Source organism: Frieseomelitta varia, unplaced genomic scaffold, assembly GCF_011392965.1.
Source record: "Frieseomelitta varia isolate USP_RPSP 00005682 unplaced genomic scaffold, Fvar_1.2 scaffold_554, whole genome shotgun sequence".
NCBI lineage: Eukaryota > Metazoa > Arthropoda > Insecta > Hymenoptera > Apidae > Frieseomelitta > Frieseomelitta varia.
Window position 1 is genome coordinate 6,524 of NW_025110317.1, and position 17,876 is coordinate 24,399.

The following is a 17,876-nucleotide window of genomic DNA, read 5'->3' on the forward strand; positions in this document are numbered from 1 at the left end:
AAACGTCGCCGACGCGAAATTAACCGGGCGTGATCGCTGGGTAGACGAGGGAATTCATTAATCGTCGGCGTGGTTCACGCGCGACGAAACGCGGAGCTGGAAGTTCGCAGTTTCGGCATCGACTTCGGGACGACTCGCGCCGGAAGCTACACGAAACTGCATAATTCCACGGTAGTTTGATCAAATTGTTGGTCCGCCGGAGGACAGCCGCTAATAAATCTTGAACGAGTTAATCCTCCCTCTCATTTGTAGGGAAAGAGGGGGAGAGAAGTGAAGGGGGGAGGGGACAATTTCGAGAGGAGGAGGAGCTCGACACTGGCGTTACGAGGGTGTCCGGTGCCAACTTGCAAAATATATTATACGAAAGCAACCGCTATGGGGAAAATGGATGTTTCCTTAGTCGGGGATTTTTCGTTCCGCTCGCACGTTCCACGGCCGTTTCGATACCTACCCCGTGGAAAAGTTTTGGAAACCTGACCAGCAATGGCTTCCACCGATTATTTTTGACGATGACACGCCGCATATCGAGTCACGTTGCTTTTTCGTCGCGATGGAAATATAATTTACTTAACGTTAAACGGAGAAGTTGGGAAAAGAATTGAAACTGAATCTTCTTTTTCCAATATCCCATTCGTCGTCGATGAGAGAGATTAAAAAATGTATTGATTTAGATCGTGTTATGTATATTTATAGAGGTTTGGTGTGAAATAGGGGATTATTAACACGTTGACCGCCGTTGGGATCAGTAGCGGTTTGTCATCAGACTCGTTATGGCACCACAGGGACCAGCAGGGTCGATGTTAGAATTAATAGAAACAGTTGAAGTAACTAATAATCATATTTCTATAATAATTGTGTTGTATTTCAAAATAATTTTGAAGATCAACACGACTTAGATAAAGGAGAGACAACAGATTTTTCATTTTCTATAAATGTTCGTTGTTAAATTTTTCTATGAAAAAAAAAGTACTAACACGTATATTTAATACAAAAATATTTCGCTCGTCATTTGTATCATGAACGTAAAATGATTTTTTTTTTTTTGTACAAAAGAAGAGCATTACGTCGACGAGAAGACATACGCGCGCATAATTTCGCCGGTAACGGCACGTCTGAGTAAGCGCGTGTCTATTCTACTTACGATATGGCGTGCAGCAATTCCTGTCGTTGTTTTTCTTTAACTTTCACGCTTCCCCCTTCCTCGAGTGCAACTTGCAACTCTCTCTGGAGAACCGCTAATTTTCTGCGTTCCCCTTCCAGAAGCAACGAGGTCACCTGAAATAGAAAATAGAAAATATTAATTAGAAATCTAGGACGTGATGATAGATGTTCGTCTCTCAAGATAGAACATTTATAGTTCTTTACATAGAAATTCATATCACTGAAAATGGCAACAAAAGGAACATTAAGTTGTCTCATTTAGAAAAAAAGTTCTAAATTAGCTATTAAAAATTATTTTAGTTTGTAATGTATTTTATTTTTTCGACTTTCGACAACAGTACTTGTTCTGAAATACCGATCATCCAAAATGCAGGAAATCTAGCATTTATCAAAATAATAGTGACAAAATTTCCTCCAATTCTTTAAGAATCTGTATTTGTATTTTGTCTATGACGTGACACAAGATTTCATTCGTCTCGTCAATGCATTTTCTCTTCAATCTGTAATGTCTATAATGATAAATTTATGGATTTATTCGACATTACCTACAAATGATATTATTCTACCTACAGTCGGGAACAAGGTAACCTACATACAGTTCTCCTTTTTACCGGTAACCAATCACCATTTCAGTCGATCACAAACCATCAGACGATAAAGAAGTCGTGTCTCAAGAAAAACAACGATTAAAAAAATTAATTTAAAAATCTACTAACGCGCGTATTTTGCGAATTTCCATAAACTTTTAGTCTCCAAACGCTACGTCCAATACATGAAACAAATAATGCACAGGTAAAAGGAAAGAGGAAGAGGTATTTCTTAGAAAGCCTCTTCCACGAACGAAGGATGGACGAGCGTGGTTGGCGCGAAATTTGTTTTCCTGTTTAGCGCGATAGCGATCTCGGGAGCTTCGTTTCTCGCTCGTGTTCTTCTCTAGGCGCATGCAACGCGTGCACGGTGATGCACCAGGTGCAGATGCATCCGCGTGTGCATGTGCGGCCACGTAGCTCGCTGAAATACGTGGGACTTGCATAGATATATTTAAGGAGATACGAGAACAAACCGCGTAAGACGCGAGCGCGCGATCTGCCAGTCTAACCTGCATGCGAATGCGTCTGGTAATTGGCTAAAACAATTGTATTTCCTGTAACTTGTTATCCCGAGATTATATGAATTCCAGACTGACTGAATTTGCGATGGAGATGGATTAGAAGTATCTCTAATTCAGGTAACAAATAAATTAAACTACCAACTGACTAAATATTCAAAATTGTACGAATTTCTTTTTAAATTCTCTGAAATTTTCTCTCCCTAATTTTGTTCTCGTTTCTTTGACCATGAAAATCAAAGTTTCAGAAGACAAATGATGTTGAATAATAAACATACAAATACATCGAATGTAATACGTAATCGTATTTAAAAATTCCCTATTCTATCCTTTTGCACTTGACAAAATACAAATTCAAATACATCTAATCATTACTTCTGATATATTCAATAAATCGTTAAAGTAAAATCTTAGCACGCAAAATTTATCAGTTTCTTAAATTGGTAATCTAATAACCTAATAACCTAAACCTAATTGGTAATCGAAATTACAAACGTACGACAATTAACGAAAAGAATTCCCAATTTTCAATATGTACATAAATTAGGAATTTGCAATCATTGTGATCAAACAATCGGATCTTGATTTCTCTTCATACTCGGTAGCAAGATACGGTTGCTTGAAAAAAAAAAAAAAAAAGAGGAAAATTGCAGAGGGAAAACGAAGTGTTGTGCTCGAGGCTTGGACAATGGAGGAAAACGAGTACGTGTTCTCGAGCTGATAACAAAGTCAGCGATACAGTGTCACTTTTAGTTAGCCAACACTCAACTTTAGGCAGTAATCCACGGAACTTTATCGCGACATCGAATTTTCACGTCGATTGGATCGAAGGGTTTCGAGATATCGACTCGTGAAGCAGTATATCTAGAGAAAGGTACGTTAATTGTTACTTCATTACTTTCGGAAATGATGTCGTGAATAACGTTGGCGTTAAATATTTGTGGAATATTCTGATTTGACGAGAACTCGATTTCGATTTACACATACAGGCGGGCGACTTGATTTGTCCACTTTGAAATTTAATTTCATTTAATATTTGACATTACAATATTGACTGTAATTATTGGTTGTAATAATATTGGACTGATATTCGAAAGGATACTGCCGTGAATGTTATTTGTTCTCATTTGAAGCTGCACACGCTCGTGTACGACTGTTTCGCTAGAATTAAATATGATTTATATATTACCATTTAATATTTATGTGATATACATACAAGTTGTTCTCGAAATCGTGGTACAACCATGATTCTACGTGTAAAAATAAGTCGAGAAAAAAGAATAAAATTTGCCCTACATAATTCTTCGTTTCCAAAAAAAAAAAAAAAAAAAAGAATTTGAAACTTTACCGATTGTAGTTGAATTTAATCTGTTCTATAATATGACAGATAAGAATGATCTTAAAAATGAAACTGTAGACGACAAAATTTCATTCTACATTTTTCACTTACTTCTGTATATAGGATAATCTTCTGTCAATTACTTTTCCCCGTCACGTCGAAAATCAGCTAAGTTCAATTATACTTAATAAATTCTCAAACTCGAATACTCGAAAACTCGATAAGAGAATTTTATTCTTTTTCCTTCAACTTATTCCAACACGATTTTATTATGAATTTGAGAACATGCTTATTGCAATTTCTCCCCAAAATGACATATTTCTTAACTTCGTTCACTTTGTCACTCGTTCGTCGCGCCGTCGAAGGGAAAATTAAGGTTCCCGGTGCGCAAACAGAGAGGACAAAGTAGAAAAAAATAGGGTGGTTATTACCTGACAATTGAGTGACGTTACGCGACTATGCAGTTTATTAAAGATATAATTCGCCGGGCTGGCTATAACAGTCGCGTCTTCCACCGACCTAACAAGGATGTCCGATTACGACAGACAGGATAATAGCTCGGAACTTCGTAATCGGCTTTTAGTATCGCGACTATAAGTAGGGCCTAGGCTAAAGAAATTACACAAACCCGCGTTTCGACAGACATCCTGTCGAATCATACTTCTGACTGACTTGGCTCTTCCGTTTTTCTCTCATTTTCTACTGTTTCTTTCTGTTTGCGGAAACGAAAGCAACAGCGATCGATATCGCGCGCTTATTTAATTATTCTTCGGTCTGCTTTATTATTCTTCGGTTCTTTTCTCCTTTCTTCTTTCTTTTGGCATCGTGACGTTGGCTCTCTCGCCGCCTGCTTAAACAAACATCGGCGTTTCTCGAACAGCGAACCAAAACTCATCTCCCTTCAGTCCGCGTGAAAGCTATCGTTTTGTCGTGGAAGCACGCGTTTCATTATGGAAAATGGAGGCTTGTTCAAACGAGTGCTCGAGTTTGAGATTTTTCTTTTTTTCTCTTTTTTTTTTTCTGAGAACTCGCGGTGTCAAATAAATTCTCTTTATTATTTATAGCTTTTGGCTATTGATTATTTCATTTATTTATTTTTGTATTATTTCGGAAAATACGATATGAATTTGTTACGCAGTACTTGATCTTCTTTTTTTTTTTTTGTCTTATCTGCAGTTTTGAGGATACATTATTTTTCGAAATATTTTTCAGTAAAATAATTCGTACTTTCAGAAATACTTTAGTCAAATACTCTATGTAATGGTAACAAAAATGTCTTAGGATTCGAGTAGCTGTTAATAAAAAATATTTAATCAACGCGAATTTTAAAGTGAAATACTTTTTAGAATATTAATAATAAAAAAACATTGTCGATGCATATTACACTTACTTAATTACCAATATGAAACACATTACTTCTGCGTCAGTAATCATTTCGTGTTGCTAATAATTACATTATTCTCCCTCTCGCCAACGTTTCCAATTTCACACGTATTATATCGAAACGACATTACATTATTACGAATTATTTGCCCCATTTCTTTGACAAAGTCACAGTCGAAATTTACTGATTGACATTTCCATTACGATCTCATCATGCACACAACAGTCCCTCGTTCTTCGCCAATGTCGCGCAATAAAAGTTACAAGCAGCGATTTCGTGCCGCGACTCTTGATGGATTTGCGAAACAAAATTCTCTCTAAAAAAAAGAGAGAGAAAAAAGGGAAAAAAGAGAGAGAGACCGAGAGAAGCTATCGGAAGAACGAGCCACGATGCAAATGCACTGCGAGGCTCGATCGAATTTCGTGAAATTGCATCCGACGCAAAAATAGCTCGACCTCGTTCGCGATTCGATCGATCGACCAGGCTTTTCGATCGCGGAAAACTCGGCGCTAGAAAAATCGCGTTGAAAATTAACACTTTAACAGAGTGTGATACCTCGAACGATACCTCGATCTTTTTAGTACCTCACAGTTTTTAAAAAACGTTTTCACATTTTGTAAAAATAAGGGAAACAGTTGATTTGCTACAAAGAGGGTAAAAGAAGAATCACATTTTTTGATTTCGTACATTCCGCATTTAATGGAAGGACATTTTGTAAGATTTTGAAGCAAATTTACAAATTGATAGAAGAACGAGATATTATTACTCAAACTGCAATGGTTTAGAAAACGAGAGAGAAAGAATTTAAAAATTAAAAAGATCGCCAAACCGAAACGACTGTGTAAAATTTTGACCACTGAGTACCGAAGAAAAAGAAATTAACTGCTAGAAAAACAGAACATTATTATTGATACTATTGTAATAATTTACAAAAAAGAGGGAGGAAAATAATTTAAAAATTAAAAAAGACTGCCAAGTCAAAATGGCAGTGTAAAATTTTGACCATTGAGCTGAACAAAAGCAAATTCACAGAGACAGCTAGAAAAATAAAATATTATCACTCAACTGTAATAATACAAAGAATTTGAAAATTAAAGAAAACTGCTACATCGAAAATTTTGACCATTGAATCGAACAGAAATGAATTAATAAATTACTAAAAAATAAATTTATAAATTGCTAAAAAATAAATAGATAATTACTAAAAAATAAATTTATAAGTTACTGAAAAATAAATAAATAATTACTAAAAAATACATTTATAAATTGCTAAAAAAATACCAGGAAAAAACGAGATATTACTCGAATTGTGTAATAATCTAAGAGAAGGAAAAAAAAAATGAAAAAAAGTATCGCCGAATCGAAATGACGCGCGTGTTCAAGTTCGAGCCAGAGGAACGGTATATTAATGTCGAGCAGCGAGTGCTGAAAGGGTTAAGCTGTGTCTCCTTGCGAGCGTCTTTCCTTTCGTCGTACGTAATGACAGAGGTCTCGAGGGGAATGGCTGCCAGAGGAGCGGAACGAAAGAAATTATCTGCGATGAAAGGAGTAAACCGTGGAACGACAACGCCAACCTTGGCGAACCGGCAAAAAGCAACGAGCAAAATAGGCTTCCGCGTCACTTAGACGATCGTTTGCCGGTGCATCCGCGAATCTCGATAACTTTTTGCGTCGTTCACTGTCGGGACAACTGATTGTTGAGCAGAGACGGAGAAAGGATGACGGAGAAAGGATAATTGAGACGTGCGTTTATGGAGGGTTGTTTGAAACGAGTGTGCTTACGAGCAAGATTTATATATATATATACATATAAGCATAACTCTTTGCATTTACGTCACGATTAGAGTAGCATTTAGAAATGATAGATACTTTTCATATTTTTATGGATGAGAAATTAATATTTTTTACAAATTTATTTTACTTTTATAGTATATTGGATATTGACATGTTTACATATTTTCTATACAAGTGATTGAACTTTCGAAATCTGTCGATCCATTGAGGATCGAATGTGAGGGAGAATTAAGTCCTTTATATATAATTATATAATTTCATTAATATCGTTTTATTTCTACTAATTACGAGCTGTGATATAATTAACAACTCTACGATCAATGAAGCTCCACGAGTGCTAATTAATAAGTCGGAAATATTTATGCTTGTCACATAATTTCTAATAAAATATTTCGATCGATTCGTTTTTTTCGAAACTTATAATTGTATAGAATAGTACATATAGTACATAGTATAATGAGTACATATAGAATAGTACATATAGTACATAGTACATATAGTATAATGAAATGAATCTTAAAAAACTTTTGATCTTTTTTAAAAATAAATAAGTAAAATTTATTTTGTACCTTTTGCATCAGGGTTAATTAATTTATTTTAATAATTTTAATTATCTCGAAAATAAATGATCTAAATATATATAATTTTTTTTTTTTGTAAAATAAAAAAAATAAATATATATTTAGAAATTAAATGTTTGTCGTATTTATTAATATCTAGTTTCTTTTTAAATAAATTTAATTTATACATAATAGGTCCTTCCACAGGTTTCTGAACTTATCACTGTACGTGTACACGACTCATAATATTCCCCTAATTTTCAATAAAATTCAAGGAGAATCCTTCCATAATAACCATCGTTTACGAGATCATTAGTCCGCATGAAACGCATAGAAACTTCAATTAACCGAGATATTAGTCTTGGATTAAATAGAATTTGACTTTAACCCTTTCTCTCTCGTTCTATCTTTCGAGACGAGTCTTTTTATCCATTGTATCGCAATATCATCGCGCAGAATTCGCAAAAAGTCTTCGTGTAATGCGATCGCGGATAAACGAAACTGAGCAATTTTCTTTTTTTTTTTTTTGCTATAATCTTGTCTCTCTTCCAGGATTTCTTAACAATTCCCCACGTCGTGAAACGTAACGATCAACCACACAGCTCGCTCTTTATCCGGAGCCAAGGATTACATCCACGCTAGTTTTCTTTTTACGGCAGTTTCTTTTCTTCGTTTGAGCGGTGAACTGAAGCCTTTCCATACTCTCTCGTGAAAGTGAACAGATTAATTTGTTACAGCCTGCATCGATTGCATCGGCTGCTCGTTTCGATAATTCAGTCGTTGCGCAATCGACCACCATCGCGTTCCAGCTGACTGAAACTGGCCAGCTTTTTTGTACGAAAGTATTGTTGGATAATTAGTTTCTTGCGTGTCCGAGAAATGCTGCCGGCAAGATTTAATTTACAATCGTTTCCGCAATGTTGTTCGTTCTAATTGTAGTGAAAACGGAAAAGAAAAAGGTGTATTATTGTATATCAATCTAATTATTGTACATCAAATCAAAAGCCTTCTTCAGTGTAACGAACCGGTTTAAATCTGCTCGTCATTTGTTCATTTTAATAATTGTAAAGTCCCATTTTTTTTTTCTTTTATTTGAAAAAACTGAACTTTTTTTTAAATTTTAAATATCAAATTTCTAATCAACGATCATTAACCATAAAAACCTTTACTTATAACTTGATTACGATCTTATTACATAGACAAAAAAGTTCACTTATATTTCTTACATAGACAAAAAAGAAATTTACTTATATTTCTATGTATGTACTAATATTAATACTATATTAATATTAATAATATATTAATACTCTATTAATACTATACTATATATTAATATTAATAATATATTATAATAATATTGATAATAAAATATTAATACGATATATTAATACTATATACCACAAATTTTCTAAATCACGCAGTACAAAAGGTGCAAAAAAAGTAAAAATTTTTCTAAATTTTATCTTATAACGTAGTACATTAAATTCTTTCCACTTTTCGTCGTTCATTCCATCCAAAAATATGTCCGTTCCCACGTGTTTAGTCACAGTTCCGAGGGAAGTGAAATGGGAAAGCGACAGATTGAGACGCGAGTCTCTCAGAGGCCAGTGTAAAACGTAGATCCCAAGGCAAACGCCAATTTTAATTCGTTAAAAGGAGTCACGTCGTCGGTTGTTGTAACGTGAAATCGCGAGCAGAAAATATACATACATATACACAGCGCCGAGACAGGAAAACGACGTTCGAATTCAGCAAACAGGTTCTCGATCAGCGTACTGAGTTTTATGGGCAATTGCTCGTTTTACGAAAGGTAGGCGACGAAGAAAGAACTGGAGACACGCGATATCTAGATGGAGACGCGCCTAACGCTCTCCACGTTGCAACCAATATTTTACCCGAGCTGTTCCCTACGCTTCATACGCATTCCGTGTAATTTCAAAATTCACCGCGAACGCACGAACGTCGCAATCTAGCGACCGCTCGCGCATCCGCTGCCGAGGCTTCTCCCTTCAATCAATTTCCCGCGAAAAGAGAACCGAGAAACCACACTAGCGATTTTAAAAGTTAATGCTCGTTAAAAGAGGCTGACGCGCCTGAAGGGGAGAGGAACGAGAAGCGGGGAAGAAGGAAGGAGAGCGAAAAGGAAGAAAAGGAAGAAAAAAAATAAACGGCGGTGAAGGGCCGAGAGCAGAATGTCTCGCGACCGTGTTCATGAATTATCGAACAAACAGATGTTATGCGATGGCAAGCAGGGCCACACAGTGGCTGTTCTAACGTAATTTGATCGACCGTGGAGATACGGCCGGCAGTCCCAGTTACAAAATGTCCTCCCTCCCGTGTTTCTCTGCTCATAATCACCGATGAGGCTTTATTAATTGCCCGGGCAATATGGCGCGAGCCTAATTAATCGCCGCCCGTGGCTCATTATAAACGACACGGTTTAACGTCCGGCCAGGCGAGCATCGAGAGCTCGCTTTGTGATCGAATCGAAAGCCCCGGTTGCTTTAATCGCTGCCGTGTAAACCACCCGGTAATACACTCAGTCACGAGTTCATTAAATCGCCGATCGGCTGTAATGCGCGCGATCCGATTCAAGTTAGGTTTGCTTCTGGCCACGGGGAAATTATACATTGCGCGGCCAGGCTTCTTGATTTTCCAGATGTTTCTTCTTTCTGGCTCGTTTAGCGTGGAATTGCAGTCCCGGTTAACGCTGGATATAACGCTCGAAACCATTGTAATTTCGTACGAGAAATTTTGAGGGTTGAAACCCCTATGTTATTTCAACGCTTAAACCCGTTGGCAGTACATTAATGTGTTTCGTCTCTTACCGACTAGCGGTAACCGGCCGGCGGTTAAATTTCTTAAATAAATGCTTTCTTGACATTCTCTGAGAATTTCGTTAAGAAATTATGTTTTTTTTTTTTAACGAGAAATACACTGGTTTCTCTAGAAAAAGTGCAGCTTCTGAAATACATCAAAATTTGCCGAAATATATACTTGAAACACACCGATGTGTCCGAAATACTTAAAATTTGCTCTAGCTGGTTAAGTGTTTAGATGTATTTGATAGTGGAGGCTACAAGCTTTAAGATGTGATTTTATTTTTTAAATTATAAGAACTTCAATCTTTAGTGTCCTAATATTAATCGCTGTATACAGTTTGTGGCATTTGAATGAATTTATTTGTGATTCCCTTGTGTCTGAAAATACTCCATATTTAGGAAATAATTATTTTAACTTTGATTTAATGAAATTACCTAGAGACGAGATCTTACCTAAATTTATATGTTTCTCTTAGTTTTTGTACGTTAAATCTGATAAAACTGAAATTAAAGTACTTAACAGAGTAAGTATTTTCAGTGATTAAAAAATATTTGTAGTAATAAAGATGTTAGAATTAGCGACTAACACGTGATTAACATTAATTAAATACTTAAATATAATTACAGATATCAGCTTATTTCAGTATACAATTTCTTCAGATGAAGATAGCGGATAATTAGGATAGTTTATTTAAGAAAAGATCTACAAAAGATAATTAACCAAACTTAATCTTATTCTTTTACACCGTAATACTAGGCACTGCTGAAATAACACGTATACACGTATATGTTGTATTATCTACGTTAATTTACATAATTCGTAGTACAAACACTAGCCTTCTGAAATCAAGATAACAACTTCGCTCAATCTTGCTAGCCCTTCTTGAACCACGGATCCATGTTGCCATACATTATTCCCCTTTTACCAGAATTGTATTATTTTCCCTCCGAAACAAAAATTTATTTGAGCAACATACCTGAACCATGAATTATCCAAATAATGAAATATTTGACAAAAAGTAACTAGGTGATTTACACCCTAAAAATTTCGATTTAATCACAAGACAACTATGATAAATCGTAATACTTAGCTTCGAGTCGCTAGTAATCCACACAAACGGTTTATGCAGTTTCGAATAACGAATATAAGAAAAAAAAAAGAATTAAAAGAACACTAACTTGAAACACAAAGTTTGCTAGAAATCATTTCGTTATTTCCAGGTAGGGAAGACGTTCGTATCAATTTCAAATTAAAGATCAAAATATTTTCTTTAATTTAAGTTTCAAAAAAATTAAAATCCATTGAATTTAATAATTCTCCCAATTGAATATTGATTTTAATTTCATATTAAATACAAAAATAAATTAATATAAAATTCTGTAGAGTCTTATCGTTCCATAAAAAAATTTTAACACTTTAAATTTATAATTTACGTATAAGACAGTATATATTTCATTAATCCTTTCACTCCAGATTTCATTTAAAAATCAATTGATTATGCTTCCCTGTTCCAACAGGCAAGAAGCTTCTCTTGAACAAAACAGAGTCAGCGACGCAGTTGGGAAAACGGTGTTGCAAGTTGATCGTGACGGTGGCGCGTAATTTTCGTCGCGGCGTTTATGATGATACGCGGCGTTTAGTGTAAAAGTGAAAACGGTACTGGACTCGTGGAAGCGTGACCGGATGACGGTGCGACCGATGCACCATGCACCGGCCAAAGAGATTGCGACACCAGTCGTACCGCTGCTTTTTCGATTAAACGTCATTTCGCCAAGCTCTGAAATCGCGCTCCACCGACAGCTATCGATTAATCGCGGTCCACGGAAAGGTGAAACGCCAGCCGGCGTGGAATGTCTCGAGCTTCTTCTTTCCCAATCCGTCGTTTGATTGATGACTCGGAAAGAGATTCGCGGGAAATATAAATTGCGACGTTAGCGAGGGGTAAATTTTCGAGAGCCAGCTGCGGGCAATTCTTTTTAAATGCAACGAACCAAGAAAATATTTTTTTTTTACTAAAATACGAAAATTTCGTTCGACGGTCTTCGTAAGTCTCAGAAAATTGCGAAATCTGACTGAAATCTGACGTTTCCCCGAGTCAAATGAAATTTTCACAGTAACAAGCAGACTTCGTACGTTAGTAAACAAAAGTATTTTCATTTCTTCCGTTTGTTACATTGAAAATACTCCTTGCTTGCAGTTTATTTCAACAGCGTTAAAAAAACCGAGAATCACAAACTTTGAAATGACGCGACACAGATTGCAGTAAAATTTACTCGCAGCTTTATAAAGAAGATGACGAGATGATAGGCGAAGCTCGTTGTTAATGCGAATAATTTAGCCAGTACGATTGTTGAAAATAAACCATGTGCTCGACCAAGAGAAATTATCGATAACGATCACTTGAAGACTAATTTAATTTGATATACGTATGAAGCCTTGCATGTAGATTAGGTATGCAAATGCGTTTGCACTAGTTTCCCGTTACCTGAAGCCGCGGCGTAAACGAAAAGTTAGACGAATAAATTCCCCACGATCTAACGGACGTCCACAATCAACAACGATCGTATCAGACTCGAAAATTCACGGCGATGGCGATTCTAAATTACTAGAAATTACGTAGAAATATTACTTTGCTGCGATGGATCAAGGAAAAAAAGGAGCGAAAAGCGATGAAAATCTCTTGTTTTAAAGAGGAAGAATTTACCAATAAATTTAGAAAAACCTGAAGAACCAAGACGCTTGTTTTCCCAAGTAACCGCAGCATTGTTCAATTGGAAAATGAAAAGATCGAACGGTAGGAAATAAATTCGACGACAGAGTTACGCAACCGCGATGAAAGGTGAAACGATTGTGGAAACGATTTTTTCGTGCGTTGAAGCGTGACACGGCAAATGACGTTGTAAATCGTTGACGCAAAGACTGGCAATGGGACCGGATGAAAATCGATTACAGGTACTCGAGGAATCGTGTCTACGTCGCGCTGATTTTACGCGACCTGAGCGCGGTGCTTTCCAATTTTCGACGTCTTTTTTTCTCGATCGGATCGAGACGGAGGAGAAAGGTGATGCCTTTCTAAAATGGACAATCGATCGCCTCCGATGAAAATCGATCGCAAGAAACCGGAAGTGAAAACGCGCTCGCTACCTTTCTCCGTTAATTAAGCCAGTGGAGTACGATGAGTCAGAAAATAATGTCAATAAAACGAATAAATTCGAATTAGGAAAGCAAGAGGATGCCTGGGGAGAAAATTACGCTGTCGGTTGACGTTGCAGGTTTATGGTGAAAGATGTGTGCCGGGGAAAGTTTCATCTCGCTTCACAAAATTCTTCACGCGAGTCGTTAAAATCCTCTTTAGCCATTTTTTTTTTCTTTCGTGTTGCTTCGCTATTTTCCCTCCATTTTCCAACACTTTCGTATAAATTTGTTGCGAACAAATAACAAATAATAATGAGAATGGAAAGGAATTTCTGACTTTGTTATAGTTACTCACCGGTGTGAGTGATAAATGAATGATAAATAAACTATATATTTAGAAATGAAGCTTTAATTTTTTATTTCTGGTTAAATTAGAATTTTATTCAATAATTTTGTTAACAATAAAATGCCTCTTCTTGGTTTTAATTTATAATAAATATAAAGTAGTTTTTACATTTAATTTCGACTTGAAAATAAGTCATTGTGATTCTTATTTAAATTAAAGTATTCAATATAAATATCCAATTATTCGTTCAATAATTAATGTAAATAATATTATAAATATAAATAATAAAATTATGCTTAATATATAATAAAAATTTATATATTTTAAATAAAAAAATTAAAGGAATTAATCAAGTCCGTTATTTCAATGTCGAAAATTGAAAATAATAATCTGATTTAAAAAAAAAAAAAAGGTATAGAAAATGGTAATGTAAATTTTGAAATTGGATTGAATCCACATTGTTCTGTGAACAAATTTCACGATTAATCGTTCTTCAATAATATTTTTAATAATTTCAATAAAACTCGAATCCACGAAAAGACGAGGAAAAATTTTTGGAAGAGTTAATCCAGATTCGTGGAGGAATCAGTGAGAGACAGAGAGGCAAGATCAACGAATCGATCGATCGATCGGCGAAAAAAGAGAGTGCAACGGACTTTCTTTGGCTGTTTCGGTTTCAAGTGGCCATTTGTTCTAGTACTGGCGCGTTTTCTGGGTCGTGCCTCTCACTGGCCCGTGCTCGCGCTCTCGGCAAAAGTGACTATTGAATTTGCAAAGTACCACCTTGCACGGTGAATGGTGGCCTATCGATTCCGGGTCGAATTCGTCTCTGGCCTCGACAAGGATACCGAACGTCGAACGTCGGAGTTCGATGCCCTTGCTAGAACACCTGTCTCTAAATAATCTTGTCGAGCGTAACCCGCGCCAATGATTTCATCATTTCCTTGACAGTAAAATAAGGGATAATGGGAGATAATGTTTACCTCGAGCTGCACACCGAACAGGTCTCGCGATCGACCGGGTCTTGAGGTTTCTAGCTCCTGCATTTCGGCCTCTCTCTCCGCCAGTCCCATTTCTCCGCAAGTGTCTGAAAAGTGTCAAACGCAAAATCAAATTTACTGCCCTTTAGCTTCTCATTGTATGTGATTACAATGACAATTACGTAATCTTATGTAGAAACGAAATGTTCCATCGTAACAGAAATGTTGTCACGAGTGAGAATCGTCTTCTAATTATTAACAGATTCACACGATTCAGTTCTAACAACATAACGTTCGAAAAATAAACTAAACCAACTATAATAGACATTGTTCTGGGAATAGAGTAATCTCCATTCCCCAAGTATCAATGTTAAAGGGAAATCAAATTTTCGAATCGAAATTTAACAATTTCTTTCAATTTCGGTTGTAAAAAACATATGTCAACCATAGGATTACTCTAAAATAGTCGATTTTAACAATATACGTGTCACTACAACACAACATTCTTAATCGTACGCGATTAACAAAAGTAAACGAAAGAAAAAAGGAGAAGAAAGGAAATCAAAATTAATTCCAATTTCGCAGAACATCATTTCCCTTGCTTTTTACAAACACGCAATTATCCATCCATAGTCACCGTAATTACACCTCGTGTTTCAGTTCAATTTGAATATTCGGCAGTCGAATTTGAATGTTTAAATACGTTTGCAAACAGATAATTTGCATGTTCAAATAAGCGGGGAATCGAGTTAACGATCCATCAATGAATCCATTTTACACGACTGTAATTGTAATTGTTTATCGTTATTAACACGTTCGTGCACATTCGATCGCGCGGGAATTGTTGCAATTTTTACGAACACTCGAGTTCGAATTCTTCGAGGGAAACGCGGTACAAAACGAGTCGTAAGAAACATAGTGTCGCGTCGGAAAAAAGTCGAGGGGTGAAACGGTTAAGTGGTTAAATGGAACAACGCGCGAGTTTTGTACACATCGTTCGCCGGACGAGTGGCCGTGAATCATACGAATCAACGAGAAAAAAAAAGAAAGAGAGAGAGAGAGAGAGAGAGAACAATCCCCCGATGCTTCCAGGTGCAATTAAACGTCTCTAAACGTTGCGTGCCAAGCACGCCAGCGGATCGACTTCCTTCTTCTTTCTCTTCCCTATCTTCCCTACCTTTTGATCCTTCGTTCGTTTCGATCTCCCGTCTCGTTTCATCTCGTTGCATCTCGAGCCTGGAACGGGGGGAAACCGCGCTTGATGCAATTAGACGAAGATTGCCGCAACAACACAATGCGCGTCTCGCGCGCGGGGAACAATGGACGACGCGCCTGGAACTTCTCGTACGCGCATCGACCTTAACGATACCGCCGACAGAGAGATTATTCGGTAATTATTCGTAATTAATCTCGCCGGTGACGTTCGAACCGCGGCGGTTGCCATCACCGGCCTGCCATTGTCCGATCGTTCCGCTGAATTATTTTAATTGCGTTGAAATCGATTGGGGTGAAGCAGGGAGGGGGGAGGCGAAGAAGAGGAGGAGGAGGAGGATGTTCAGAGGCGGGAAGAAACACACGAACAGTCGCGCGATTGTGGGAACTCCACATTGGCGACTCTAGAGAAAAAAAGGAAAAAAAAAAAGTGGAGTTCTATCAGAGAGTTTGAAGAAGACATTGAGAAGGACTAACAAAGTAAGTTGTGACATTGAAAAATGAGAAATGGCAATTGTGAGATTTGAGGCTTCGGTTAATACGTTGAACTATCATTCGTATCTACGTTTTGTCTGTGAGACGGATTTTACAAGATATTATGCTAATATTGCGCTACGTTACTTACCCTTCATTTTATTGTGTTGTCTACCTTGTTACGTTATATTTGCTAGCATTTATTATTGTTGTGACATTGAGGGAAATGGCAATTATGAACATATCTACGTTACCCGTAATAATTTCTTCAAATTTAATAAACATTGCCATCTAGTGACAATAATTTAACTTATTATAACACAATCTATATAGTTATTCAACATAACATATATAGTTAAATACATTGGCATCTAGTATACTTATTGTTAAATTACATTATAGATTAAAACTGTATTAATTCTTAAATAGAATAAAATTTTGCATCAAAAAACGATATTACTTATATGGGTAGCCCTGATATAATACAAATATGTATTGTGCTTCATTACGTATAGTGTTATCTACTTATTTATGTTACACTTGCTGGCACTTGTTACTGTTATATTTATTAGACGGCATAAATCCTTCAGTTTTAGTATTTTCATGATTTACGACAGCGCCTCAGATCGAGATATCTTTAGCATACTCTTAGCGCGTTTACAGCGTCGTTAAATTTTTAAAATATCTCGCCGCTCGCCTTTTCCCTCGCAACGAGTACAATGGTAACCGATGGTAAACGCGCGCGCACGTTTTAATTTAATAGAACAAGACTTTCTCGTTTTATTTTTCGGTCGTCCAGTCACCGAAATTGATTACTGCGGTATATTACAGATGTTTGAAACGTCACGTCAGAAACGTAGTTTTCACAAACGATTCCCAACAATGTGTTCAGCGTTTGTCTTTGTTTTCATTATTTTATATTTTCCAATTTCACTTTGTAATTTATTTAAATTTATTCAATTCAATGGAACAGAATTTTCTCGTTTCGCTCTGATATTACAGATTTTTGTAACGTCACATGGTTTTCACAAACGACTCGTAATATCGTATTCAGCATTGTCTTTCCATTTACCGTCTCATATCTTTTTGAAATAAAGATTGTTTGACACTGTCACAAGTTCATAGCTGCCCCAGTCGAGTTTCGCAGTTTTAACGACACTAAAATGTCAAGATGCCGCGATCGGGAACCTTCAACGTGGCACAGCGCGTCAACGATTGCGTTACATTATAGATTAGATCCTTTCTTGCACGAGAGTTTCGTCTGGCCGTTTATCATTTCGCGTTCAATCACAGAGAGATACCGTGGAATTACAAGACTGGCTTTTCGCTTAATCGCTGGGGAACCATCTACCAGCGTTGGCCTTGCCCCTCATCTGACGCACGATCCGCTTATTATATTGAAATGATGCGCACCGCGGCTCGGGTTTTCCACGTTTCTGGCCCAACTTGCGTCTGACGAAACGCTGCTCGTTTCGCAACGACAATCAGCCGAGAGGCTGTCGTTACATCTCGGGGTTATTTCATGGAATTTTCTTGGAAAGGAAATTCGTTCGCCTTCGA

At 36.7% G+C, this 17,876-nt stretch overlaps 1 protein-coding gene across 3 annotated transcripts; it reads right to left on the bottom strand.

The window, feature by feature from the left end:
• Positions 1-1,105: 1,105 nt before the first annotated feature.
• On the bottom strand, positions 1,106-17,596 carry LOC122533796. Of its 3 annotated transcripts, none has more exons than XM_043663859.1 (3): positions 17,389-17,586; positions 14,634-14,737; positions 1,106-1,275 (listed from the first exon to the last, which is right to left on the bottom strand). In XM_043663859.1, exons 2-3 carry the CDS (start codon positions 14,721-14,723, stop codon positions 1,138-1,140), a joined length of 228 nt encoding a protein of 75 aa, XP_043519794.1. In that variant the 5' UTR covers positions 14,724-14,737; positions 17,389-17,586; the 3' UTR covers positions 1,106-1,137. The 3 variants fall into 3 exon arrangements, with proteins under 3 accessions (XP_043519794.1, XP_043519791.1, XP_043519792.1); XM_043663856.1 differs by having other exon boundaries at positions 16,468-17,585; XM_043663857.1 differs by lacking the exon at positions 1,106-1,275 and adding an exon at positions 14,073-14,530 and having other exon boundaries at positions 16,468-17,596.
• Between the last annotated feature and the right edge of the window lie 280 nt (positions 17,597-17,876).

Bases quoted from the DNA above. Each gene is read 5' to 3' on its own strand.
- LOC122533796 (XM_043663856.1), bottom strand. The intron at 1,276-14,633 runs GTAAACATTATC...TTTCTATTTCAG, and splicing joins TGTTCGGTGTGCAGCTCGAG to GTGACCTCGTTGCTTCTGGA.